The sequence below is a fragment of the Pithys albifrons genome, chromosome 16 (genome assembly GCF_047495875.1).
Source record: "Pithys albifrons albifrons isolate INPA30051 chromosome 16, PitAlb_v1, whole genome shotgun sequence".
Lineage (NCBI taxonomy): Eukaryota > Metazoa > Chordata > Aves > Passeriformes > Thamnophilidae > Pithys > Pithys albifrons.
The window spans coordinates 11,706,781-11,734,539 of NC_092473.1; the positions used below are offsets into that span (position 1 = coordinate 11,706,781).

General features: G+C 48.8%; 1 protein-coding gene across 1 annotated transcript; it reads right to left on the reverse strand.

Moving 5' to 3' along the window:
• Positions 1-2,896: 2,896 nt before the first annotated feature.
• MICALL2 (MICAL like 2) lies at positions 2,897-27,670 on the reverse strand. Its single transcript, XM_071571398.1, has 17 exons — positions 27,399-27,670; positions 20,965-21,013; positions 17,250-17,391; positions 14,640-14,809; positions 13,919-14,040; positions 12,870-13,541; positions 12,512-12,681; positions 11,567-11,642; positions 11,137-11,252; positions 10,471-10,620; positions 7,680-7,735; positions 7,073-7,196; positions 6,422-6,512; positions 5,984-6,057; positions 5,540-5,654; positions 4,552-4,598; positions 2,897-4,462 (listed from the first exon to the last, which is right to left on the reverse strand). The coding sequence occupies exons 1-17, from the start codon at positions 27,539-27,541 to the stop codon at positions 4,365-4,367; spliced, it is 2,415 nt and encodes an 804-aa protein (XP_071427499.1). The 5' UTR covers positions 27,542-27,670; the 3' UTR covers positions 2,897-4,364.
• Positions 27,671-27,759: the final 89 nt, after the last annotated feature.

The following is a 27,759-nucleotide window of genomic DNA, read 5'->3' on the forward strand; positions in this document are numbered from 1 at the left end:
TTCCTCTGTATCAGCTCTTTCCTTCCCTTCCCAACCCTGCCCTCTCTCCTTATCAGTGTTCCTTCTTCCCCTCCCCAAACCCATGCTGGTCTCAGGCATTACCCTTTCACCCAACAACCAAGATGGGTGTTACCCTCCAAGCTGAGACATAGCCTTGAGGATGCTTTTGGACTGTCCCGTCTCCCAGGCAGCTTGGGTTCTGATTCATCCAGCTCAAAATGGGAAGTGAGCACTGAAAAGCAGCACCCAAAGCTCTCATGGGCAAGAAGCAATTTGCATGTACTGTTTACAATGGTGATGAGTCCAAGCCACTTTGCTCAGCAGAGGGAGCAGAGTTGGCCTCTCAGTCAACTGGATAAACTGGATGAGTGGCTGCTCTGTCTCAGGTTGACTCAAAGCATCTGAGGGAAGCCACAACAGTCCCTTCCTCCCTGGGCCTACTGCAGATCAGCTTCTTCCTTGGATGAAGAGGGAGACGATGAAAGCTGATTTCCCTTTGTGCTCATGGCGAATAATTTGGAGAATTCCCCTTGTTTACTCAGAACTGTTAATGATGCGTCAGAAATTACCTCAGAGATTGTAATTAAAGAAAACGGCAGAAGAGAGAGACATACACACACACACACACACACACACACGCACACACACACACACACACAGAGCCTAATCACAGCTTCATTTGTGAGTCTGGAAGTGCCAGTTTCTGGAAGACAGCATCTTCCCCATCACCTCAACCTGCAGAAGAACCCCCAAGAGCCTCCTAAGTGGCAGAGGCTCAGGGGTGCAGCCCCCAAGGCCCTGTACAGCCCCCACACTCCTCTTCAGCACCCCAGGTATCCAGTAGCTGGAAAGGCCATGAACCCAACTGGAGGCCATCAGGAAATGAGCAGGAATCTAAGCCCCCTTAAAACCATTTGGCAGTGGAGCAGCTGACCTAGAAGAGTAATTAAGCTCTCAGTCCACTGAAATGCAGACATCCACATGCACAGAGCAAGGTATCTGTCAACCCCCCACCAGCTTGACCTCAGGCTCGGTGTCTGATGGGACTGGAGCAGAGCACAAACAGTCCTTTCTCATGGAAAAGGGAGAGGAATTTGATTCCCATTCGGTTATGGGAAGGTGCCTGGATTACCTAATTACTCAAGGCTGACTGCTATGGAGAGGCAGCTGAGAGCTGGTTTCCCAACACCTCCCTTCCTGCTCAGACCCATGGCCAAATCTTCCTGCTTTGCCCTTTGAAGCACTTCCACAGGGTGAGCAAAGCTGCTTGTGCCAGGAGAGCAAACAGGGGTCAGGCAGGGGAATTGGCTCAGCCAAAAGCGGCCAGCTGGAGAAAAGCCATTCCCTTTCTCCACCTTAGCCAACAGCTTAGTTCTGGGGCTCATTTGAAGCACTGGATTAAGAGAATGGTGGAATTGCAAATCCTATGAGTTGCAAATTCAAGGTAGAGGAAGGAGGAACAAGCTGGTTTGTCTTCATGTTTACCACCAGCAGTTGTTGGGGTGTGCAGGAGCTGTGGGGCTGTAGCAGGCTTTACAGGGCTTGGTAGTGGTAGACCCTGGCCATGACCAGACAGAGTTCCATAATACAGACAAAAGTTTGAGACTCCAGGCAGGATGTATTTGGATCATTACTCCACTATTTATCCACTCAGGTGCAGAAATAATTGAGGTCAGTCTTGAAGTCAGCCCCACAGCTCATTTCCCATTCCCAGTGGTGTGGTGAGGCAGCCTGGGGTCCTGTCTCCACTCACACTCAGTATTTCTCTACCTAGAGACCACTTAAACCTTTTAAACCTACATAGCATTTCCATGTTAGCCTCATCCGCTATAACACGGTTACCATCTCTAACAGACTCCAGGTGGGAGAAGCAGCAAAATTTTCCCTTCAAAACCTCTTCCTGGAGTCAGGTAAGCACGTAGCTAGCAGGTGTACAAGTGCCTGCTGTCTGGCAGCAGTTGGCCTTCTCACTAAAGCAAACCCTACTGCAGGTCCAACCACACACTGTTGACACCACAGAGCCCTGGGTTTAAGCACCTTATTGATCATATTCCTTTGTAGGCCCATTTCCTGCCAGCCTTGAAGATGGCTGAACATTAAACTGCCCCTTGTCTCCTGCAGAGAGGGAAGGACTGGATGATGATACCATCCACCAAATCCATGCAGGTTAAACTTCTCAAGGCTGGAGAATCTGAGCCAGAAAAGATGAAAGCCCAACAATAATGACAGCTTGGGACAGTTGTAGGAAGGGACCCACTCATCAGGAAGAGTATTTTTCTCCTTCAGCAGAGGTGGTTTCAGCTCCCTCTCTCTCAGCTGGCAGCCCACAAAGGCAGGTTTAGTTCTGGGGATTTGCTGGTACTGCCTAGGTCTGTAACAGAGGCTCTCCTCCCTCCCCTCATGTTTACACACAGAAAGAGCTTCCCAACAAGCAACCCAGGATGGCAAGGCACAGCATGCCAGCCCCTGTGGTCAGCATGTCCCCCCAAACCAGCTTGTCATTCCCTCAGGGTGAGTACAGGCCCACATGGAGCAGAGTGTGGTGACAGAGACTCCATCAGTGTTTTACCTGGTTCTGCTCTTGGGGTCACTGATGCCACAGTACAGTTCTGGCAGAACAAGCTCTGCCTCTCATCTCTCCCACATCCTGATGACTAGGCTGACCCCACAGGCTTTGGGATGTGCATGATGCTAAAGTAGCAAGGGGAGAATTGCACTTACCTGAGAGCTAGGTGGAGTTTGACACCTAAACAAAATCAGTGAGAAACCCCTCAGTGTTGCTGCTCTTCCAGGACGCGCAGGTGGCCTGCAAGGTCTGTGCAGGGGAGCTGTTACTGCTCACAGCGACCAGGGCAGCCCATACCCAGTATCCCAAAACTGCACCAGGACGCTAACACTCGCTCCAGCAATTCTTTATTGGGCAAAAGCATATGCAGGTATGGTATGTCCCAGCACTTGTACACTCATGGGTCACAGTGTGGGCACCAGGAACACCCTCGGGCACTGGGTCCGACCCCGAGCACATCCCTGCCCGGGACAGAGAGTCCCACTGCCACCTCGTGGGAAAGGGATGCATCGCCTCTGCTCCGCCACCGGCACAGCGGGAGCAAACCTCCCCCGTACAAAATCCCTGGTCTCGCTGGGGAACAGGACAAGCAGAACACTCGAAATACCTGCCTAGGAGGAAGGAGGGAAGTCCACGCATACCAGAACTAGAGGCATCATGAATTAATCTGATCTTTCCATGACTGCCTCCATCCTTGCTCCCCAGGTTGACTGGGAAGCGAGGGTACTATCACACAGGGCAGGTGTCTGGCTGCAGGCACTGGACTGAGGGAAGAGTAGACAGACTGGCTGCCGACAGCCTAGGATCTGCTCCTACACTCCTGGTCTCACCAAGGTGAGCCACAGCACCCCTTGAGGGCGCTGGCTGTCCAGGGACAGAGCCTCAGGAATTGAAATACTAGTCCCATGCAGAAGACTCATGACTAAGGCAAACCTGGTAATTCCTTTCTGCTCCCAGTTAGCACCAGGTTATTAAAAGGAGGATTCTGCTAATTTTCGTCAGGATGGGCCAAAGACAATGAAAAACCTGCTTCACTGTGCAGTCAGAGAAATAATGAATCTACAAATCTCCCCCATAGAGGGAATGAAGCAGTGAGCAACTCCTCATGGCTTTAAGAAATCAGCCTACAGCAACTCCCAAAAGGAGGTCTGGAAACAAATCACTGTTGCTGAAATTGCTGCGGGTCAAGGACATCCCACCCCACAGACACAGAGGTGGTTCTGCTCTCTGCTCCCCCTGGGCTGTGGGGCCTGTAGCTCCAGTCTACACTGGTGTGATAAGGGGGAGACCCTCAATTCTTCTTGCCCCGTAGCATCTCTGCTCTGCATCTCTGATCCTGGCCAAAGAGCCATGGCATAGGCAGAGAGGTAAGAAGGGACAACAGCCCTCCCACAGACCAGTGCAGACTCCTGGATGCAGCCCTGGGTGACAGGAGTGGGGCACTGTGGGGTGCCATGCAGAGCTACACTTCAGCACTCAGCATTGTAATGACCCACGCACTGGATGTACAAACTGAGCTCTGCCCTCCTGAGCTGCCAACAAGGCTGAAGCCAGCTCTGAGCTGGCTTTTTTCTTTCCAAAGAAGGAAAACAGTCTTAAAAGTCCATCTTCTGGGAAAGGTATTCTTGGGACCCATACCAGGGCCAAAGGGAATTCACACTATCCCTTGGGTCCTCAAACCTGCAAGTCTCCATGTCAGGGAGCAGAGGAGCCTCATCACAGTCCTGCACAGCTCCAGGAAAGCAGCGCTGAGGAAGGGCCTTTGATGGGCCTCTTTGGGCCTCTGGGCACAGGAACATCACTCCTGAGCTTTAGTCTTATTTTTCTGCTTCCATATATTAGACAAGCGGAACTTGTTCTTCTTCCTCTCTGGCTCCTGGCTCTCAAGAGATCCATCTGCAGGAGAGGGAGCAAACATAGAGCAGGTTGAGACTCAGCCCCAGGGCCCCCCAGTGCTGCTCTGTAGGAGTAGAAAGGGCCCTTACCCAACTTCTGAATCATGTCTGCCAACATCTGGTCCTCCTCTAGCTCTCTGTAATGGAACAGCACGGTATTAGAAAACTTTGCTGTGCTCATGACAAAGTGGTAGGCACCAAAGACCACACAAAGACTGCTGTTATTCCCCCCAGTCAGAAATGACCAACCTCCACAGCACACCCTAAGAAGGGTGCAGGCAAAAAAAATGACAGTTCTAGACATTAGCAAATTGGATCTGCTTCCTAACTCTCTAACCCTAACCCTTGAAAGCAAGAGCCTATTAGGGGATTTCCAGACCTTCTCCCAGCTGGCTTGTGAATCATCTGAGTTCATGGAGTGGTGAGACACCACCACACCCAAGCAGATGAATGAAGGTTGAGACACCAGTAGCCCCGGGTGCTATGGAGGTGCTCACTGCAATGGGGATAAGCACTCTGCTATTGCCACTTTGGGCCTGGGCATTACTAGAATCCAGAGACTGGAGCTAGTACCCTGAGGTCAAGAAATGGAGGCTGCTCTCAGCATCAGGAGGCACAAATCCAGCTACTTGACACAGCAGTCTTCCTTTGAACTTGGGAAGAATCCAGCTCTTGGCTACAGTTGTTCTTTCAGTTGCTGCAGCAGATGAACACATTCCTGGCTTCAGGTTCCCAGAGTCCTCCTGCAGCTCGCATACTGCTTCCAGCCTACACATCTCCAGCCTCTCCCTCTCTTCCCCCACCTTCTACATTTTCACAGCCCTTGTTCTCACAGCAGCTTTAGCTTGAGAAAACACTGAACATGGCTGCGGTCCTGAACTCCTTCCAACAGCTGCCAAGGATGCAAAACCAGCAGCATTTAGGGCAAGACAGTTGCTGACAGGTGACCACCCACCTCTCATGGAGCAGAAGTCTGGACTACAGCCATTTATCAACCCCTACAGCCTGGGCAGCAGCAGAAATATAATGGAAATCATCCCTAGCGTTGGCTCATTTCCCACCATCTGAGAGCCCTCACCTGAGTCTGTCCTCATCCAGGCACTCCACAATATTATTTCGATCATTGACTGTGTTCAGGTAGGACTCCAGAAGCTCCTTCTCTCGCTCCTTCTCCTTGGATGTCTTCAGTTCCTCTGCACAAGACAAGGGAAGCCCATCTCACAGCTACAGACAGTATTCCCCACTGTGCCTCCTGCCTCCACCCTGCTCCAGCAAGTCTAATTTTATTATCCTCACACTCAGGGGGACATCCTACATCCCTTCAGAAAGCAGAGGTGAGTAGGACGTTACAGGGAGTCTGCACCTGACAGCTCAACAGTTGCAGTCAGTGGACACTCCACAGTGTAAGTGCAAACCCTGGCAGTGCCATTCAGATCTGAAGGACATCCCAGGGCTGGCACACAAAACAGAGGGATCCACATAGCCTGGAACCAGCAGAACTCTCAGTGTGGCCAGTCCTTACCTGGCTTGCTCATGAGGCGTCGCAGCTCCATCTCAATATTCCATTGTTGTTCCTCCAGCTCCTGCTGCTTCATCCTGGAAGGAATAACATAAGTGATGAGCTCCTGCCCTGCTGTGCCCTAGGGCTGGACCCTTCTCATTTCATACTAAGGCCTCAACTCTGTGTTGCCCACCACCTTGGCAGGGACTGGTGGTTCAGGGGAAATCTTTCTACATTACATTTCTGAAGTTTCCCTCCACACAAGCTCTTCACAGACCCTGGGTGTTCAAAGGCCCATCAGCTAATACACGAGGATGCTGGTAGTTCTCCCAGAGACACCCTCAACCCTCCTCATCCCACCAACTGGCACATTATTTTCTTGGACTGCCACATTTCCTCTCATTCACTGCTCACAGGTGAAGTGCTCAAGCAGACAGGTGAATTTCTGGTTGTACTCACTTGTACATCAGCTCTGATTCCTGTCTGAGCAGCAGCTGTTTCTCATGGATCAGTTTGAACCAATCCACCATAAGGGCATCTTCAGACTCATCTGCAAAGGAGACAAAGGGCAAGACTCCAGAAGCTGCAGTTGAGCTCCCCTGGCTCAAACACATAATCTCAAGAGAGAGCCTAAGGTGAACCTCAAGTGCAAACAGGTGACCTTTGGAACTCCTGAGTGCAAGATATGCAGGTCACTCCCTGGGGATTCAAGGAAGCTGCTCACAGGTACTCTGCTACAGGACACCCAGCTCACCTTCTACGTGGCCACCTCAACTCTACCCTCTGCATGAACCCACTAAGCCCTGCGAAACCAGAGCCAGCCATGACAGCCAGCCTGGTTTGGGATCCAAAAGCCAGTGGCCTTCCACTTCCAAAACTCTCTGACCCTCAACCAAATTGACAGAAGACCTTGCTTAAACCATACATTATGAAAGACCCAGAGAAGGTTCAGAATTTCCAGGGCTTTATCTTTCTATACCAGGTACCTCTGGCAATCTATTGTTTCACATGTGGCCTGAGATCCTGGAAATGGAGCCAAGAGTCCCCAGGGCTAGGACATGAACCTCACATCTCCCCACCATAACAGAGCTGGCTCATGGTCTCCTTTACCTCCCTCAGAGGCACGCAGCTGCTTCTCCAGATCCACTCCTTTCAATTCCAGCTCATCCAGCTGCTTCTCAATATCACACACCTTCTCCTGGATTTTCTCCTCAGGGATGTAGTCTGGGTGCAGCTAGGAAAGTAAATGTAGGACCAAATACAGCTCAGTGCCCTCAGAATCTCCTTTGAGGTCACAGCCCCAACAGAGATGGGAAAGTGCCCAACTGCAGCTGCACATCCTAGAAGAGCCAAGCCAGCAGAGGTGCAGAGCAGGCTGCTCACAAGCCACTGCAACGCCAGTGCTGCAGGACATTTCCTGTGAGTGGTAGCTCTGCCTACACCTGTCAGTCCACAGAACTCTCCCACCTTTGTTGGGGGACACAGTGTCTATTATAATTTTATTTGGCTCTGTCTCATTCCAGCTTCTATTGACTTCCTGCATGGGAAATAACCAGCAGCCTCTCCATCTTGTTTCTGTCCTAGAGCCTTTCACCCTTTCCCTGGGAACCCAAATAAACCCTCCCAGTAAGACAAACTTAGATATAACTGGGCAATCACTCTAGAAGATACCCAACAACCCCAGCCTGCTTCCCTAAGAGCTGGTTTCCAGCCATACCTTGGTTGGGGACACCACCTGAGGCCCGTATTTGCTTTTTGGAGCAAGGAGTTTAACTAGAAGGGAGAAAAAAAAAGTCAAACAAAGAACGTCACAAAAACCTTTGAATAACTTTATGGTGTGGGGCAGTGCCTACACCACCAGAGCACAACAGGTCCCAGCCATCCAACAGAGATCACAGATGACACACATGCATCTGCAGGCCTGACCAAGCTGAGAGATGTGTCCTCACAGTCTGATTTACTCCTTGTGGCTTGTAATTCAGATACCTCCCACTCAAAGGGTGCTGATTTCATCACCAGGGTATACAGAGTCACCTAATTCAGGTGTGACTTTCAAACTTTTACCCAAGAATATTGACTTCCACAGCCGTTCACTATCTTGTTAAAACCCAAAGATATTTATTGTGGCAAAACCCACCCCTCAGTAAGTTTTCAAAGAATAGCACAGAAAGGCTGGGTTGCTGTCACAGGAAACAGCAAGATATATTTTAAAATGTCCCTCTAGTGCTCTTTTTAAAAGAAGTATCAGTAAATACTGATGATGCAAAGATGGTCTACGGTACCTCCGTGTAGGTCTCAGGAAACTAAGGTTCGATTCTTCCCCCAAAACACTTCCTAGGTGAGAAGTCCCTTAGGCCCCACTACACAGCATTATTTAGGCCCTGGACACCTATTAAAATCAATCCTTAAGCAATATGTATTTGTTCCAGTGTGCCTCAGCTTCCTCTGCCCAACTGTGCTGCAAGGATAACTACAGAAGAGTGTGAGGTATTTGGATACCCGAGGGGCTGGTCTGGATAATTACCACAGAGAGAGAACAGAGGCGTACGTGGATGATGTGATAAGGAAGGAAAACTCTAGTTTTCAGAAGAGCACAGCTGTAAGAAAGGCAGCAGCAATGCAGGTTCAGCATACACAAGGAGAAAGACAGGTCAGAGACAAGGGGAGCCTCATGAGAGTCTCTGGCAATTGAGGAAGAGCTCAAGGACACCTCTCCAATTGCTCAGGCAATGCTCTACTGCGCTTTCTAGGAAGAGTGCAAAAGGGGAAGGTGCTGGATGTGCAGTGTTGGCCTCCATCAGGAATCTCTTCCCTCTGGATGCTGCTGGTTTGCTGCCCCATACACAACCTGCAACTCACAGTTCTCTTAAAGGTTCCTCCAAGAGGGACCTGGCCTGCCGTGAGCTGTCTGCCTGAGCAACAACTCCTCCCAGCTCAGCCCTGCACCTCTACGCTCCTTCTGAGTGACCTTTGCAGCACCTCCAACCAAGGCAGAAAGCTGCACCAGTGATCGTGAGAAGACCAAGGTCACTGGAGGGGAATGACCAGTAAAATGACACTCTGACCAGCTCAGGGTCTGATATCCCCTGATATCCTCAAGTTCTGGCTTGACAAGCACAGGATGCATTGGCTGCTCGCCAGAAAACTGGAAGTAGGGCAGTTGGCAAGAAATCCGTGGAGCCTCCTTTCTCAACAGAAAACATTACATACACCAAAGCAAATGAATGATCTGCAGAAATGCTCATCATCCACAGTCCCACACAACCATCAGGATTAAGGGCAGGAACAGCAGGTGACTGTTCACAATGTCTCTTCGAGTGCCGAGGTAAAACACTACACAGAGGAGCAACAAGCCTGTCCTTAACCCACAGTCTGCCCAGTGACAGCAACAGGAGACCAGCCCTTCAGATGGCAGACTTGGATACACATGGAAAGGCGGGGGAGACTGCTGGGAAGGTTTCCCATAGTGGCACTCCCCAATGGCAATCAATAAGCTTTAGAGAGATGGATATAAACTGGGCCTCCCTTATCTTAACAGCTCACTTCCTGGGAGAGACTAATGCTGAACCTTGTGGCTGAGTCTGAGGCAAAGGGAGATGGAAAGTTTTGGCAAAATGAGGGCAAAGGAGACACACTAAACTTTTAAAAAAGACAAAACAACTGGAGTTTGAATGCTTTGTAGCTGTCAGAGGTGCTGGCTGAGGACAATGCTGGAAACAGCTAAAAGACATGAAAGCATGAGGCCACCAACACATCAGGACCCATCCTGCTTGCTCCAAGACAAACACCAGGGGCAGGGCTGAGCCCTGCTGTGAGGATCTTCTATTCTAGACAGATAAGACAGAGCTAGATGGGGTAAGCAAAGGGGAGGCAAAGAAGCTGAGCAAACAGCGCAGCAGCAAACACCAGGTTAGTTCCAGAAAATTTCATTAGCATTGTGGTGGGATATGGTAGAGCAAGGACAACTGGGCAATAGAGGAGAGGTACACAGTAAAGCTCTGGTTGAGCACATGAGAGTAAGAAACTGCATTAAGAGTAGGGACAAACTGGTCAGAACTGGTCAGGACGTCTTTGAAAGTCTAAGAAACAGCAGCACTGGCTCCTGCTACTGTGAGTCCTGCCAGCTGGAGTCTCTGGCTGACAGTTCTCTGCATTCCTTTTATTTCCCAAAGCCACTCAAGTGAAGAGGAACAGAGACATCAGCTAGGTCCCAGTTCCCCGAATTAGGAGATGGTCCTCTTCATAGCATTGAGTCTAAAGAATGACAGGGCAGTGACCCTGACAAATCCCTATTTTCTTTTCTTCCTTTCCCACTGAATTCTCTGGCCTTGCTGTTTTCTGCTTAGGCCAAGCTGGCTAATAAAAATTAATTACGTAGATTTTCCCCTCATGATAACAGCCACAGAATTAGCCACAGAAAACCCAGGGTCATATCTCCCATACTGACCAGGCTGTTCCCTGACAGTGCAGAGAAGAGAGGGTCTTTAAGTAAGCAGAAGAGACCTTACATGTAGCAGTGCTTGTCTTCAACTGGTTGCCATTTTCTTCTGTCTTGGCAGAGCTTCCAGGACCTTCCCAGTCTTGCTTTGAAATCTGACAGCTCCTCGTAAGATCTGAGCTGGGGATCAACAACTTCTTCACGAATCCACCAGAGGAAGCTGGATTAAGAAGCACACAGAGGTTTTGAGTAAGAACTTTCAACCCTCATCTCAGAAAAAAATGCCTTAATTGCCCAATATCTTTGGCACTCACCACTAGCCAACTCCATTTCTAGTCCTAGTTCTCCTCTCTTGATGATAATGAAGGGCATAAGCCCAAAGTAAACATGGAAAAAATACTGATTATAAGGCCAAAGTAAGAAGAGGCGAATAAACAGTTGAGAGGAGAATAAACAGTTGGGAACCATCACCAAGATTTCTCATCATTACATGATCATGCAAGAGAAAGTGAAATCTTGCTGACTGCCTCACAGAAGGGCACTCTGTGAAGACTAAGTCCCTCTCCTTGGGGAAAGATGGCTCTCCAAACACAGGGCAAAAGCAGGTGCAGACAGCAAAGATCCCTGAAAGCAAGGCACAACCTCCACCAACATGTTCCTCACATGTGCCTTGCAGCATTAATGCCTGTCCCTTGCCTGATTAACAAAATGAAGGCAAAGCTTTTATCCTTCATACCAGAGTCCTGCTTTGATGGAGGGACAACTAATGGACTTGGCTTTGTCTCCTTGTGTGCTGGGCTCCCTGTTACCACCTGGGAGTTATCAGTAGGTTTCTTAGAGCCACCTTGGTCTCTGCAAAGAAGAAAGACAAAGGTAGGAAACCATGCCCCTTGCAAAATGGTTCACAGGAAGAGTTCTGGATATCCTGGGCATCTCCATCTAGCATGATCACACTTTTCTAATCAGAGTCCAGCAATTTGAAACATGCCTTCCCTCCCCAGAAATGAAAGCCTTTGTCTTTTCCATCAATTGCTGAAAACAGAAGAACTAAAACACAGGAGCTCTTCCCCTCTGTGTGCACACAGACCTGCAGCAACAAACACAGATGCAGGCATGGACATCCCCATTCACTTGTAATGGAGACCCTTCATCTCCAAGACACTTACTTGTTGGCTACAGGCTTCAGCCGAGATCTCCAGTCTGCTGGGCTCTCAGACTTGTCTTCACCAACGCTCGTGCTTCCTGAAGAAAGGAACATAGCAACATAATATCAGATCCAATAAAAAGAAACAAGCCAGATTTGAGTCTCAGGAGAATCTTAGGAGATAAGCCATGCACTGGGGCAGGTATTATGATGTTACTGCAGCAAAACAGCACCAGCTCAACAAGTTTAACATGAACAGATTCAGATACAGCATGTAGTAAATAATCTTGGTGGTGTTTTGTCCCTTTCAGATCAAATACTTAAAAACCTGTGCAGCTACAGAAACACAGCCACAGAGTAAATGAACAGGCATGTGCAACAGCAATACAACACCAACAGCTCAGATCTCAGAGACCAAAGGCTGGGGCAGGAACAGGGAGAGACAAAAAATCCTCACAAAGTCACAGCAAACTGCAGACAGATACTGCTTCTGGCCCAAAAAAAGACAGGACATCTAGAAGTGCTTGAGACACTGGAAACCCCCAGAATAGCATCCCTTGGCCCACTGCTCAGTCACCACGGTGAAAGCTTGGTTCAAAACAGACAAGGAGGCTGGGTGAGCCCCAGCTGCAATCAAATAAATTATCCCAAAGTTCTGGCACGGTCTCCCATCTCGGGAAGTCTACCTTAGCCTCTGAAAGCCACTATGATCCCAATGCTTGATGACAGGAAGCCTAATTTCCAATACCTGGAGATCCTCAGAGCAATAAAACTCACCATGCTAGAGGGAGCAATTGCACAGGAAAAAGTAGAAGTGTGTTGAGCTCCACAGCTCAGAAAACTCTTAGATGGTGGTAAAGACAGAATACAGGAATCACAGACACATTCAGTGTACTGGTCCAAGAGGAAAGCATAAAGCTGGCATGTTATGTCCAGGCAGAGCTGTGTGTGAATCACCCATCCTCACCTTTGTTGCCTTTTGACTCTGGCTTGTGCACAGAGTCAACAGGTTTGCTGCCAGCCTGGTTCTTGGGCAGAGGGTCTGTAATCTTTTCCTGCTTTGGTGCTGTGTACCCTGTTTTGCTGGACTGTGCTTTTGGAGCTGGACTCTGAGAACTGGTGGGAGAAAACTTGCCACTGCAATAAAGAACAACCTAGTGAGGGTTTTTGAAAGGCTAGACCTTTTTATTGCCTTCTGTTCCAAAGACTTGTATGTGTCTGTCTACATGTCTTTAAATCTTAGCCACAAAAGTAGTCAGGACAAAGGGAAAAAATTATCCCAAGAATGTCTCAGCAGTAAAAGGGGAAAGAGAAACAGGGCTTACCTGCTGGATGCTGAGGAGCCAGTGGAACTGAGTCTTCCTGGCCTGTTTGGAGAAGTGTTCGATCCAGCCAAAGCCTGAATAATATGGTTACGTGCCTGATCCTTCCCAGCATTCACTTGACTGACCTCAGCAGTGGTTCTGGCAGGGGCAGTTTTATCAGGGCCACGAAGAGACTGGACTTGTTTTTGAGTGTCAGAACTTTTATTGCTGGAGGACTCCAATGAAGAGAAAAAGTTTTTTCGGGCTTGCTGAGTTTTTGTTGTGGAGGTTGTCCAAGGAGGCCCTGGTGGGGTACCTTCATGGGGATATGTTTTATTCCCCAGCGAGGTACCTTTGCAGTCATCTGATTTATTTACAGCTGAAGAGGACCATGGAGTATTTACACTTTTGATGCCAGAGCTTCCAGAAGATGAAACAGATGGCTTGGTTGAATTAGTGAGGCTTTCCTGGCTCAGTTTCTTCAACACCTGCTCTGGTTTCTTGGGTTCTGCTGCTTTCTGAAATGCCCTGGCAGCAGTGGGGGCTGGGGTACTCTCAGGTTTGTTCCCAGTGCTGTGGAGACCAGAGATCTGGACATTGTCTGGCTGCTGGTGGCTGGTACAGATGAACGTACTGGGCTCAGGCCCAGCTTTGTAGCTTCCAGGAAGAAGTAAGTTCCAACACTGCCTGCACCTGTGGATACAAAAGTATCACAAAACATCCTCCAGAGCACTGGGACAGCACCAACACACAGCTGAGAGTGCAGGCACGACTCCACCATTAGCACAGGGAGGGTGAAGGTACTACACTGGCAATGAGCAGACCCCATGTGCACACTCCTCAGATACCAACCAGAATAGGAGCAGTTGATAGCACAGCCTGAAGTAGGAAAGGTGTGGATGAAAACAGACCTGTGCAGAGTATTTCCCTTATGCACAGGTCAAGAGCAAGCCCCGGTTGTAACCTCTTTGAAAACAAATGTCACACACCACTCTCTTCAGTCCCAAAGGAACCAGGCTGTCCCTCTGTGACCCACAGGGCAGTGCCCCTGCTTTGATGAGCTGCTGTACCTGAAGCAGTTCCTGTGATAGAGCTTCCCATCGACCAAGTAGCGCTGCACCAGGTGCACATGTTTCCCACAGACCCCACAGCTGCTGCTGGGGACATTCCTGCTCTCTGCCAGGACACATTTCTGTGGGGAGAGGCAGTGGGTGAATGGGCAGCACTTACAGCTACAAACCTCCCAGGCAGGCAAGTGTTTGGCATGCACAGAGGACAGAGAAGTGATGTCCAGGAAGTCCCAAGGAACAGCTCTTGGAAGGACAGAGCATGGGGAATATGTTCCCACAAAGCCAGAGGACTAGGGTGTCCTGTCTGCCTGTAGGAAACTGAAGTGCAAAGGTGTCTATTTAAATTTACTGTGAAAGGGCTTCCCTTCTTCTGCCCTGTTTTTATCTCTACTCTGCTTTGAAACTGTTTCCAAGCACTGAATCAATGTTTTCTAGCAAAAATAATACATGCTGTTAAAAATCTCCATCTCCAATATTTAGGAACAGCCTATTTGTGTCCTAAGACACCCATGTTCTGTTCACCACTAGATGAATCCTGGCTGACTGATGGTTTTCCAATGACTCCCACCTCAACCTGTGCAGTAACCAGACCTCTGGATTAAATCCTTCATAGTGACCAGAAAACTTAGACTAAGTCCTTACCACCACTAGGACTTTTGAACTAACCTAATACTCTATATTTCATTGAATAGATTTAAGTATAAAGAACACCCAAACCCACATTTGTTGCCGTTGTAACTGGGGAGGTTTCCTTTGGCTTAGCCCTGGCTGGTGGGTGAGCAGGAGGCAGTTTTGGTGGCACCGGCTTAGGAGGCTCTGAAATACTTTTCTTCCCAGGATGCTGCTCCAGAGGTTCAGAGGAAGGACGTTTGATTCCAGCCATGCCTCCAACTGGGAGAATGGAAGAAGGGAAGATTTTCAGGGAGCATAAGGAAAACTCATGGGTTTAGGAGTAATCCACAAAATAAGAATATCCAGAGGTGCCTGATGGGTAACATGCAAAGCACGCAAGGACACACAGGCTCTGTACAGTCCTGTACTGGAGTGAGGGGAAAGAGGCATCAAATGAATTGTAACAACATTCAGCAGAAACTGCTGATTTTTCTCTTCTCGGGGAATTTCATGAAGAGGGATAAAAAAGTGGAAAAATACAAATTGCTGTCCATCAATGGAGTGAACAAGACTTGGGGATTTCAATTCCAGCTCACAGTTTGGCCAGAACTGATCATGACTGAAACACACCCTGCTGTCAGATGTCATGGCTAAGGAACTGAAGCACAGAGGCTTTGCTTCATTCAAGTTGCTGAGCTCCAGACTTCCTACTCACCCTGAAATTTCACTGCTGTAGGTCTCCACTGTACATCCCAGCTAGGATTGTCATGGAGCAAACAGGCTTGTTGAATACAGAAATGGTCACTAAAAATGGGTAGTTCTGCAAAGGCTTGGAGGTGGCATAGTAGTGCTAATGTAGAAACCAAGACTTGCCACAAGCAGCCTGCCAATGCTCAATTGTCCTTTCTTTCCAGGTGAAATAAAACTCCTCAAAATTCACTACTAGTGGAGAAAAGAGAATCTCCAATACACTTCAGTCAAGCAAGGAATGATGCCCTCTGCCCTTGGAATTGCAGGGAGATTTCCCTGGGAAATAAGGCTTCATGCAAAGTTTTTATAGATGGGACCCCCCGAGTATCTCATAGGGATTTTTGCACCACTTCCTATTCTGAATGAGATGTCTCTGTGTTCCTTGTGGGATATTTGAGCCACAGCTTCACTTAATTAAGTGACCACCCATCTGAAAACAGATTATACCCTTCTCAGTAAACACAGAGAGAGAGTGGGCAGAGAGCAGAGAGGGAGGCCAGTTCCCAGCAGTCTTCCCTCAAGAAAGCCAACTATCCAAACAAACACCCAGGACTCCTACCACAGTGACCAGGGGACTGGTAACAGCTGATCCAGTAAACAGTCCAGGCTCGGGCTACCCCCTCACTTCCCACTTGTGCCATTTGTTGATTTCCCAAAGCCCAGCACAAAGATGGGTGGCTTCAGCTCTGTTCTTCCATAAACACAGGACCTCAATAAAACATCATCTGCTCCCCCCTCTCTGTCCTCCTGTGTCCTACTTATTTCATGGTCCTGCTGGAACCCATTCGAAGGGCACGACCATGATGCTACAACTCTGCTTGGTGTCAGAGGGCACATTCCAGGCTGGGCTCATTTTCAGACATGCACATTCACCCTAGCAGCAGGAATGCAACCAAAGTGTTTTGTGGGACACTAGAGAGTATAAAAATGTGCTGTGCTTGATGATGTGGTAGGCAAGATGCTGAGGGGGAGGGAGCAAAGACCCAAACCTGACCCAGATTCTCATCACTTGGCACAAACAAGATGGAATTTGTTTGACTTTGATCAGAATGCTTTTTAAATGCGAAATTAAAAATGGAGAGGGGAGAGGGAAGAAGTTGTGGAGGCAAAGAAAAGGCATGCTAAAATGTGTAAAGAGATGCAGAAGTGGGAAGAGTTTAGACATTAAGGGCACCTCTGAGTGACTTGTGCATTCTTTTCAAGAGGTAGGACATTTTCAATACATGTCTCTCCATTTAGATTCACCTTAACCAGTTAAGTCATTCATGTCCCACTTTCTAAAGTTTCCTCTGGAGGAACCTGTGAAATTGGTTTATCATATTATTTCATTTTGTGTGAGCTTAAAGCCAAATATAAACCAAGACTATAATAATGCTCCTGTGAGCCCAGATAAACTTTCCAGAACATGAATATAATGCCTTGGCAGCTCTGTGGCCTTTTATGTTTGACAGAATTGCCATCACAATTATGCCAGTTTAAGACGATAATTTTCTTTTCCTTCCTTCCATCAGTACTGCTGTGCTGTGCAAGCACTACCATCAATGCTGCTCCATTGGCACAGCCCCACAGACAAGCTCAGCCTTGTTGGATTTCATGTTCTCACCAGCCCTCAGGTGTGGCAAAGACTGGAACAAGGATGGAGGTGTTCAAGGAAGGAAAGCTGAAGTTGGAACCATGGAGAGGAACCTTCAGTTCTCCTGTCTGGCTGGAGTGTAAGTATTTTTAGATTGTATTTTAAATTTTAAGGCTACAGTTTTAAAGACAAGACTTGGCCCTGTACCATTCCAAAAGCACTCTGTGCAACTGTAGGCTGGTGTGCAAAGAGTTCAGATCACCCACTCAAACAGTTCTGGTACCAAAAAGGCCTCTGTGCAGTCTATGTTGCTTTTCCAAGCTTGTTAGGAGGCAAGGGGAAAGCACGAAATGAAGCCCTGATCCTTCCCACCCTTTCAGGGAATATGTTACTTACTAGGAGACCGTCCATGGAAGTAGTTATAATACTGGGAAACATAGGTGAGGATGCTCAGCCTGTCTGGTACTCTCAGAGCAACCATATCCTCTGCATCCAGCAAGGCTGGGATCCCCAGCTCCTCTTCCGCCACTCGAAATGCCTGGAGAAGGAAGGGAAAAAAAAAAAAAGGTTCTTGTCCAGCCCAGACAGCAGAGCTGCTTCTCATCAGAAGTAAAATACTGCCCTGCAAACAGCCCCACTCAAATAATAACTGTACTGGGGAACAGCTGTACCAGTTTAACTCCTACATCGTTCGGCCGTTACAGGAAGCAACGGAGTCGTGGCTTCCAGCCACCACATTGAGAAATCCAGGCAGGGAGCCAAAAATCTGGCCTGGCAAGCTGGCCAGAGCTCACTGCACAGCAACTCACCTGGGCTTCCCCTACTCTTCCTCCAGCCTACCTCTGTCTGGAAGTGCACAGCTGCAGAGAGCCAGGCCTGGCAGAAGAGGATGTGTCAGTCCAGGCTGGCAGACTCGTTTCCAGGCTTCAGCCCAACCTGAAGCACTCCCCAATTAACGGAGGGCTGGTAGGTGCTTGCAGGCAGCTTTCATCTCCAAGTGCTGTGCAAATGTTAAAGCTTCCTGCCTACTACTGTCTTCTCTTCCCTATGTGAAAATAGGAAGTCTTGGGCTGCAGGAGGGACTCCTCTCTCCCAGACCAGAAAGGGGGAAGAGAGCTGTAACGCAAAAGAATTCCTGATACCTGGTGCCCTTCCAGCTTAACTGTTTCCATGCTACTTAACATGTATTTGGGGCAAATATACCTCTTTGTGGTGCTCTCTGCTTTGAAACCACAGGATCAAAGTCAGGTAAAGGAGGCAAAAGCCATTTTCTTTTGCCTCTGAACAAGAGCCTTTATTAGAGGACCAAAAAAGAAATTGCAACATCTGTGAATCAACTTTGCCCTCACTCAACTCAGTGTAAGGCTTATAGTACAGACCTTCTCTAGCCATGTTCCTTCCCAGCTTATATGAAAAAATCCTTTCCCTCCCTCTTTGGAGCATGCCTTTTGAAATGCCAACACAGCAAAACAAAACAGAACAGAGACAACAAGGAAGGCTACTGTTGAAGCCCATAATGAAGGGGTTAACAAAAGACTTGAATATATTAAAACCCTCCACATTTGACCTCTGGCACAGAAAAACACAGTGTTGGTGTACAAGCCAACCATTCCTGTTCAGAAGAAACAAACAGCCACTATTTTTCAGCAAGATAATTACCATTTTTTTCCATCGGGTATCCCAGTAAAAATGTTACAGAGCTGACATTAAAAATGCTTCCAGCCAGCTACTTCTGGCTGTCGTCCCAGCTGCCAGCCCAGCCTGGCACTTGCCTGTCTTGTAAATTGGTATTTAATATATTCTTTGGAGTGTTCCCTATCCACTGGCTGCACAACTGGTCTGACTAGTGGAATTTTCTTGCTGGACATTCCTGGTGTGCAGTTTAGTGGGAACAGGGGTCATGCCACACTGTGTCATGGGTGAGACCAGGCACAGAACAAGGGTGAAGGGCTGGCTGGAACACAAAGAAGAGGGTGCTCTATGCACACAATTGGTTTGGCCAGAACCAGGTGAGCAATGCAGAGAGCAGCACTAGGATGTGGTTTTCCCTGTGCCTACAGCATCCTTGTGTTCCTGGGAACTGCTCTTGCCTGGAGAACAGGATCACTACCTAACTAGGTCCAGTTGCCCTTCTCTACCTGCCTGCCCAGGTAGAGGAGCAAAAAGAGAGAAGTAACACATTATTTCTGCATTATGTTTTTTCATCGGTGCAGCTCCAAGTGCCTTCTGAGGGAGGGAAGTGCCACTGCTGCCTCATCTACACAAAACGGGAAAGTGATACACTCGGAGCCACCTGAGCCTGCCTGGCACACATTCCCTCTCACACAGGTTCTATCTGCTACACCACACCACCATCCACTAGCATTGAAAGAACTGGATCCAAGGCCTCTAGAAATCTTTTTCCTCTTTATATACTTTTTAAATCTTTAGCAAAAAAAATTCCACCAACTGAAATTTTTCTAGGGTTTGGGATTGGCTTTTTGACACTTGAGAAGTGACACATTCTTCCTTAGCAGAAGACCTTATATGGCAAATTGCAGCTCAAACAAGCTTTCTTTCACTTGTGTAATATAGCCCCTGAAAGGAAGTTTTTGAATGGTGAGGCATCAAGGAGAGTCTAAACAACAGCAAAGGAACAGCACTAGGTGAAATCAGACCCACTCATATCCCAAGGGCAGCCACAGCAAAAAAGTGTAGGAGCTAGGGTGGAGAGCAGCCTAACATGGGAGGCCAGCCCAGGAGCCCACAGGGAGATGGAGGATCAATCCCACTGATGGCAGAGCCAAGAGAGCGGGATACCAGCAGTGAAAGGCCAACATAGACCAGTCATCCTACAGCAGGTGGAGCAAGAAAGGGAGAGCAAAATAAAGGACATAAAAGAAACTAAGGAAGGGGGAGGAGTGGGGGACATAGACTGTGACAAAGGAAGGAAGCGTCTCTTTATGAGAGACACAAAGAAGCTTTTCATTAATAAAATCAGTGGAGGCAGCTCATACAGCTCATTTCCCAGAGACAAGCAGAGCTGCCAGCAGAGCAGAGACCATCAGCCCAGCTGGGGAAGGAGCAACGCTCAGGGCTTCACAGAACCCCAGTCAGGATGCCCATCCATGGCAAAGAGGTCCTGATGTCTGTGCATTACCAAAGCCCCAGGGCAAAACCACATAGTCTGAATCTCATCTCGAGGAGAGGAACATGTAGGGCTGAACCCCAGAGTGGGACTAACTGCTCACATGCTGCAGCACCAGCTTAGGAGAGGGGGTCCATCGCAGGCACTGTGGACATGGCCAGGGATGAGGGGGAGCAGAAGCTAAGGAGCTGGGGAGGGACACGTTTAGCTCTTCCAGCAGCAAGAACCACTTTACCTCAGCTCACTGCATCAGAGGATGTCACTCCTCCAGCCCAGACAAGAGTAAGCTGCCATGGTTCGTTCACAGCCCAAGCTCTTGCCAAGCAGCCATGAAGCTGTGTGGAGTGATGCCAAGGGATGCAAAGTACTATAATCCACTGCTTCTCTTTTTGTGATGGAGAGAGGGAGGGGAAAATTCTTCCTTGGGTTACTAAGCCCATGCTTGAATCCAGTGCAGGAGGGGGTTGGCCTGCCTAACTTCTACTTTCTTTGTGGAAAGAACATGAGAAACTACAGTGCCATGCTGGAGTGATGTGTCCAGGCAGGATCAGGTTTTAGGATGTCTCTCCACCTTCATCCCTGCACCAGGAAGGAACAGAAGTTGAGGGGGAATTCCCATGCTTCTTGTTTCACACCAGCTACCTCCTGGCTCCTGCTCCATTCCTCAGAAGCATCACATACTCAAAATATCCATGTTTTGACCTCTACCATCTCTGTCTGGGTTTGGCTGCCATGGGACAAATTGGAAACAGCCATCACTGTGTGGCCAGCAAAGAAGTGTGAAGAGTCTGAGGGTGATTTCAGGCAGTCATCCAGCCTGGACATTGCTGTTTAAATAAAAGGTTAGAAGGTGCAGAACAAAGCAAAGGATTGGAATACAGGACACTTGGCATACTGTGTCTGCAGGGTTTCTGTTGCTAAATCACATGGGTAAGGTGCCAGGTTATAGACTAAACCAAAAGTAAAACATTAGAAGTTACTTACCAACTTGTTGTTCTCATACACATTTTCTTTACTGAGGGAATCAAAGTTTCTGAAATACAGAAAGAAGAGAAAATCTCAGGCTGGTGTAGAGAAAACTACTTCACTTCCAGCTTCTCAAACCTCTCAGTGCCTCACTGGGACACAGCATTCCCCCCACCTTTGAACAGCTCCAGAAAGAGCAGTGTGGCAGATCCCATCCGAGACAGTCACAGACCTGCCGTACCTTCCAGGACAGAGATGTGCAGCAGGCACAGCCATCTGTCCACAGGCACCACAACCCAATTTTGGCACATTTACCCTTGAAGTGCTGACTTTGGACAGGGCATGCTGATTCCAAAACATCCCAGTCAGATTGAGGGATTCTGTTGAGGCAGCCAGGAGCAACCTCTAATTTATGGGGTGGGTTCTGTTCCCCAGAAAAGCCTTGCTTCTTTTCCACCTCAAAAAGACACACCAATGCCTGCCTGCCAGGTTTTAACACTCTCTCCCTGAAAGTACTTTCCAGTCACATCCGTGTTCTTCTCCCATCTTGAAAGTTGTCTCCACACAGAGAGACCTCAGCTCCAAGGAGGTCTCTGCTGGATCCCTCACATGCTGCATGTATCACACATTTCTGCAACATGCCCATATCTCCTCTGATCTCAGAAGCTCCTGAACCCAGCAGCACGTGAGTTCTGGTTTCAAATCCTCTCTTCTCCTCTGTCAGAGCTCCACAAAACTAGCACAAGGAATCTGCCTGGGAAATACCTTTGCCCACAACACCATATCGTGGCTGATAACACCAAAGCTGCTGGTAGAAATCCTACTGTGCTTTCCCTGGGGCTGTCCCTTTGTGTTTGTAATAATAACCGATAACTGAAAAGGAAGCAAGAATTACTGTTTGCAAGTTACAAGCCAAAGTCAACAATTCCTTTCTGCTGTCCCCAGATACCATCTCCCTCTTCCCCTCTCCCCAGGTCTGCTCTGTCCGTCTCTGGTTCAACCCAGACACCACTGTCTCTGCACTGTGCTGTGAACTCAGAACCTGGGACCTGGCAGGACAAGGATGAAAGCACAGAGGAGAATAAGTTTGTGCTACTAAAAGTAGAGCCACAATACAGTGTGTTTCCCTCACCCATATAAGAGTATGTCCCTTGCTTAGGAAACAGCCACTATCAGCTTTGTTTTAAATTGACTGCCAATTGCTAAATTGTGAATACAAAACTGGCTGTAGGCTGGCAGCCCTGCTCTCCAACACTGCTCCCTTCTGCCCAGGCAAGCAGGCAGAGTCAGTTCCCTGCCGATAACCCCGTTTCGCCTTACAATCCTTGTGTCTGCTGGTACAGAGCTAAGTGACAGGCTGATATCCAAGAGGAAATTCTCCTCACTGATAAACAGAAAAGGCTACAGCATCAACTTTGCATTTCTGCATGTAGCACCTTTTTACCTGGTGTGGACCTACCCTGTGAGCCAGTCCCTCACCTGCGAGAGCAGCGAGGGTAACAGTGTGAAAGCCAGGGCAAAGCTGGCTCACAGCGACCTATTCATGAGACAAACACATGATCTGCATCGCAGCAGGGGAACTTTTTCCACCACTTGCAACAGCAAGGAGCAAGCCAGGTCCTTTATCTACTTGGTACAGAAAGTGGAGCATTACATCATAAATAAGAGAGGCACCTTAAACAGGTTTGCTCATCATGCCACAACTTATGCTTCCTCCCTTCTTTCCACATCCGGTATTGCTATGTGGGATAAGAAGAGAAAGAATGACAGATAAGACCAAAAGGCCAAGCTCCCCTAAGGAGCACATAAAGACAAGGCACATCCCACCTCTAAATCATAAACCCTTTCCTGTGCAAAATCAAAGGGAACTGCAGAGGTTTTTCTTCAAGCAGTGCTCCTGCCCAGAGATTTCCCTTCCCTGAGACAATGGATTAAAAAGAGCAACAAAAATAATCATGAGCCAAAATAATTTCAGTGAAACAATAGGTATGATCATCCTGGTTGAGTCAGGTGACAAAAGTGGCTTTTTTTAAGAGCCAGCTGAAGGAAGTGATTGCAGCTCTCTGCCTCACTCTCAGTTCTGCTCCCAAATAGTCTCTGTAGGAGGCAAATGCATGAAAACACCTGCAAGAGCAAAGGGGAGCCCCTGCTTCCTTGGCCATGCTGACACATAAGACAGAACACACTGGAGTTACCATTTACTGTCAGTCAGTAGCCTTCACCCACATTGAATGCTGTTTGCTGTGGTGATGCAGAGACCTAAAAACCCCAATCTTTTCATGGTGAATGTCTCAAATCCCCTTCTATTCCTTGAAAGAGAGTGCAAACAACCACGTTATTTGGCCATTTTAAGACCCTTCTGACCTCTCAGCATCACTCCCTCCCTGGCTATTCAGGTGACCTGCTTACATGTAATATTTCTTTCAGAAACTGATCTTGCTGGTGCATCTCCTGTCTTGGAATATCAAAGCTCTATGGACCAATGAAATCCTAAGACAGCAAAGCTAATACAAACAGAGAAGCAGGAGTTCTCCGCTGAGAAAACACAGCAACTGAATTAATTGGAAGAGGTGAAAAACATAAATGCGACCCAAGAGAAGGCCTCCAGTGTTGGAAAAAAATCAGAATGGATTTCACTAGCACAGAAATAAGAGCAAAGTTTTTAGCTCCCAAAAAATCCTTCCCTTAGCAAAAAAGTGGCCAAGCATTTCTCATGCCCACAAATCTCTGTGACCACCCACTGCTCCAGCTGCAAACATGCCAGAGTCCTCTGCAAGCACATGTGCTTCCATAAGAGGAATCTCTGCTGCTGCTACTGCAAGCACTAACTTGATTGGAAACTTGACCTTGGAACAGACAGAAAAAACCAAATCCCAGAGCCATGATAGCACCAAAAAAGTTTATGCTTCTTGACACTTTTTTGCTATTTTCTCCATAGACAATGAGATATGCACAGTCAAAAGGATCACTGTAAAATTACAGAGTGAGGTACCCTTTGCCAGCTCAGAGTCCTTGGACAGGGGATTCAGATCCAAGATGCTCTTCTGGGAATAGGCCCTCTCAGTTCTGGAGGTGCAAACACCTGGGGAGAAGGGACAGGCTGGGAATCCCAGGTGTTAGATGGCCCCTTCCCACATCCCTGCTCATCCTTCTGTCAGGAATGCTGCTCCAGACTGCTGTGCTCTTGCTGGCAGCTGCAGTGTCTGCTGAGGTGACTGACAACAGACCTGGCTCCCCGACTCCAAATCATCCTCCCCGTGCCTAAGCCTGTCACACAAACCACAAACCTGCGAAGCCAAGCAGGAGGCTGAACTTCATCCCAGCCTCTTGCTAAGGAGATGGAGACTGCAGGCAACCCGTCCTCAGCAGGCTCAGGACCCTCCCTGCCTGTACTGTGACCATCAGCTTCATCCTGCCCCACTGAGCTAATAGTGACCTGGGAAATATTGCTCAAGGAAAAGGCACCCGCTGCTGCTCAGCTGCCAAAGGGGATTTCACAACCAGCCCATTCACCGGCTTACAGTCTGGGAAAGTGAAAGATCTCAGATGAAGAGAAGGTTCTTAATCAAAACCTTTCCTTGACATCTGGCATTAATATCTGAGCGAGCATGCACAGTTCGCCTGCCTTTTCTAACTCACTTATCAGGCCAAGGCCACTAAAACCATGGCTGAAGCTTGCACAGCCATCACCACCACACGTGGCAGCTGCTGAGCTTAGTCTCCCACCACACTGCCATGAGGCTTCATGTCCCTCTGATGAGAGGAGCCTCAGCACCCTGCAATGATCCCAGAAAAGGGGCTGGGACCTGCCTGACACAGCGTGCGTGCCCAGCTGGAATTGCCTCTGAAGCACACTTCAGCTGGGACAAAAAGAAATTAATTTCCATGGTAAAGCAGAATGCATCTCCACTCCCCCTGAGCATTCTTGCATGAGTGGGAAGTGAGTGGGAAATGCATTGCTAATTTTACACAGCCTGCCTTGTTCACTGATAACACCCAACAAACATCATCTAAGTTCTGGAGAAGTTATTGTGTTTTCCATGTTTTCCAGCAAGAAAACAGGAAGGGAGGAGAGACCCCCCCCCACCAGCCTGCTCTCTGAGCCATGCATCTCATAAGAGAAGCCTGTGATTATGTCCACATTTTGCAATTGCTTCAAGTTTTCCTGGTAATTTCTCAGGCTCCTGCAAGGAGAAATCCCCTGCACTCAGCCCAAGAATGTCATTTGTGTAAACCAAGACAGAAAACACACTGTTGCAAAACTCTGATGCCGTGACTGAATTGCTCAGCAAGTGATTTATATACAGCAGAGCTGCTGCAAACACACCAAGCACTCCAAACACCAATTGCCCTTTCCTAGTTTTATTTTCAATCTGATAGCTTCAATTTTTAAGTGGGTCTTTGCTAGAAGCAAGGGCAGAAGCCCACAATATGCTCCTGGGAAACAGGAGTCACAGCCACATGTGCACCCAGCTGCATTTCTCCACCAGTGTCTCCTGCATCAAGAACACTCAGAGAAGCTTTTACAGATACAAGGACAATCTGCACAAGTATTCTGCTCCAGGATCCAACACATGACACGCAGCAGCCCTGGCCAACAGCCACTTGAAAGTGTAATTTCTTTCCAGCAGGACTTTGCCCAGCCAAGGATATAGCTGGTGCTTTCCTGTATTATAGCACTGACTCTGATGAGGGAGGTCACAGGTAAAAGCTTCTCTTAATTTAACCTTCAGGCAGTCCTTGCTGAGCTGATCCAAGTCAGAAAGAGCTTCTGAAAGGTCCTGAATAAAGTCAGGCAGAATATCCATCATAAAAGAAAATGAATGGGAACAGAGAGACACCATAAAGAACATCTTCCCTCTTCAGTACGGAAGAATTTATTTAAGATATGTCAATCCACAACTCAAGGATTATAAACAACCCACTAAACTGGGCAACAGGATTATTCCAGCTCTCAAGTCGCTGAGCCCCTGTGTATAGCCATGCTCTGGAAGGGCCAGCAGCAGAGTCTGCCAGGAAGCAGCTACAGCCTTTCTATGAGCCCCTCCTGGCCACCACAACCTTTCTGCCCTGGCATTTTGTATTTTGGGAACTGTGAATCAAAGGAAGGAAAGGAAATATCTGGAGTCACATGGATATGACAGCATGTCAGGAAGTCACACACAGCAACACTATGGTGACTGCCCAGGCACTGAGGACAACAGAGAAAGTGTGCCCAGAGATCCTGCACTAACCTCCTGCTGCTCAAGCTTGCTCCAGCCTCTACTCAAGTTTAAACACAACAGAGGAGAGAAACCATGAGGGGATCTTCTCTTGGATTTCACCAGAAGCAGAACACTTGTAAGAGGGATCTCTGCACACAAATCCATGTGTCAGGCTGCCCTGGGAGCATGAGGAAAAAGGCAGAGTACATGGAACAGGAGGAAAACTGCAATACAGACCACTCCTCTACCAGCTGGACACATCTGACCAGAAGAGACATAACACTTCAATCAATACTTTGGGGCACTCTTTGAGCTGCTGCCTTGCCTTTATCTCCTCCCTCAATCCCCCCAATCTCAAAGTCCAAAGAACCCAGGGGTAAACATAAAACTAAAACTAAAACCAACTATGACACAGGATCTGTGGCCCTCTTTGGTGAATCACCTTCCCAGATGTTAACATTTGGGCAACTTCAGTTCAAAACCCATAGGGCACCAGCAGTGGCACTGGCAAGTCATGGAAAGCACTTAAACCTCTCCCAGACAGAGATCTAGATGGGAAAAACAAGGATGTGCTGGAATTCAGTGGCTGTTGAGCCCTGCCCTTCTACTGCATTTTGTTTAAATAGCCCTCACCTCCCAACTCCTGAGTGCTGCTGAGTGAGGAGAGCCCAGCCAGAGCAAACACAAGAGCAAAGGAGGAAATGCTCCCCAAAGATTGGTGCCTGAACTTGTTTTGCAATGGAAAGGACGCATTTAAAACATTTATAACTCAGCCACAGATGGAAGAAAAGGGAAAATTTAGGTGGAGGGAAAAAAGCATGTGTAGGCAGAGAGAGAGCAGAGCTTTTCTGCTGGAGATTTTGAGCGTGGGTGTGAGCAGATTGCTGCTGGTGATGTGCCCACAGGGAGGGCAAGAGCCCAGGGCAGAAGGAGGGCTTGGGGTCTGCAGCAGCATGGAGGGTGGGCCACAGCCTGGCGAGGGGTCCTGGGTGGAGGGAGGACATGAGGTTCACAGCCCTAAGGACGGAGGGATGGCCACAGCCCATCCGCAGCTCCATGGATGGCACGATGGCCACATCCCACCTGCAACTCCATGGATGGCCACAGCTCAGCAAGGTTCTGGGTGGGTGTGAGACTCGAGGTCCACAGCCCGATGGACGGCGAGATGGCCACAGCCCTGCGATGGTCCCTGGCCATGAGCGGGGGGTCCCAGCCCCGCCGAGCCTCGACGACCCGCCAGGTACTCACATGAGGTCGGGGCGGTGTCGGTGCAGGATGGCGCAGAAGGCGAGACCGTCACGGAAGGAGGTGGTCATGTTGGTGATGCTGACATCGCGGTAGCCCTCGCACTGCTGCCGGCACCACAGCTGTAGGTTCTGAATGGCGGCCATGGCCCTGCCGGCCCGCGGGGAGGATGCGGTGGGCGCTGCGGGGCTCGGCAGGGCCGGCAGAGTGCGGACCCTCCTCGCCGAACCGTGCCCAGCCCGGCCAGAGCTGCTGGCGGGGGGTGGCCGGACCGGCCGGGAGGAGGCGGGGAAAGGGGCGGGCGAGGGGCGGGGGCGGCCCCGCGGGGCCTCCTCCCCTTGGCTTCGGTATCCGGGAGTGCGGG

Coding starts and splice junctions, on each gene's coding strand:
- MICALL2 (XM_071571398.1), bottom strand. CDS start 27,541: ATGGCCGCCATTCAGAACCTACAGCTGTGGTGCCGGCAGCAGTGCGAG. Junction 7,736..10,470: donor GAAGACAAGCACTGCTACAT/GTAAGGTCTCTT, acceptor TCTCCCTTCTAG/TTAAACTCCTTGCTCCAAAA. Junction 6,513..7,072: donor GCTGCGTGCCTCTGAGGGAG/GTAAAGGAGACC, acceptor TCTCCTTTGCAG/ATGAGTCTGAAGATGCCCTT.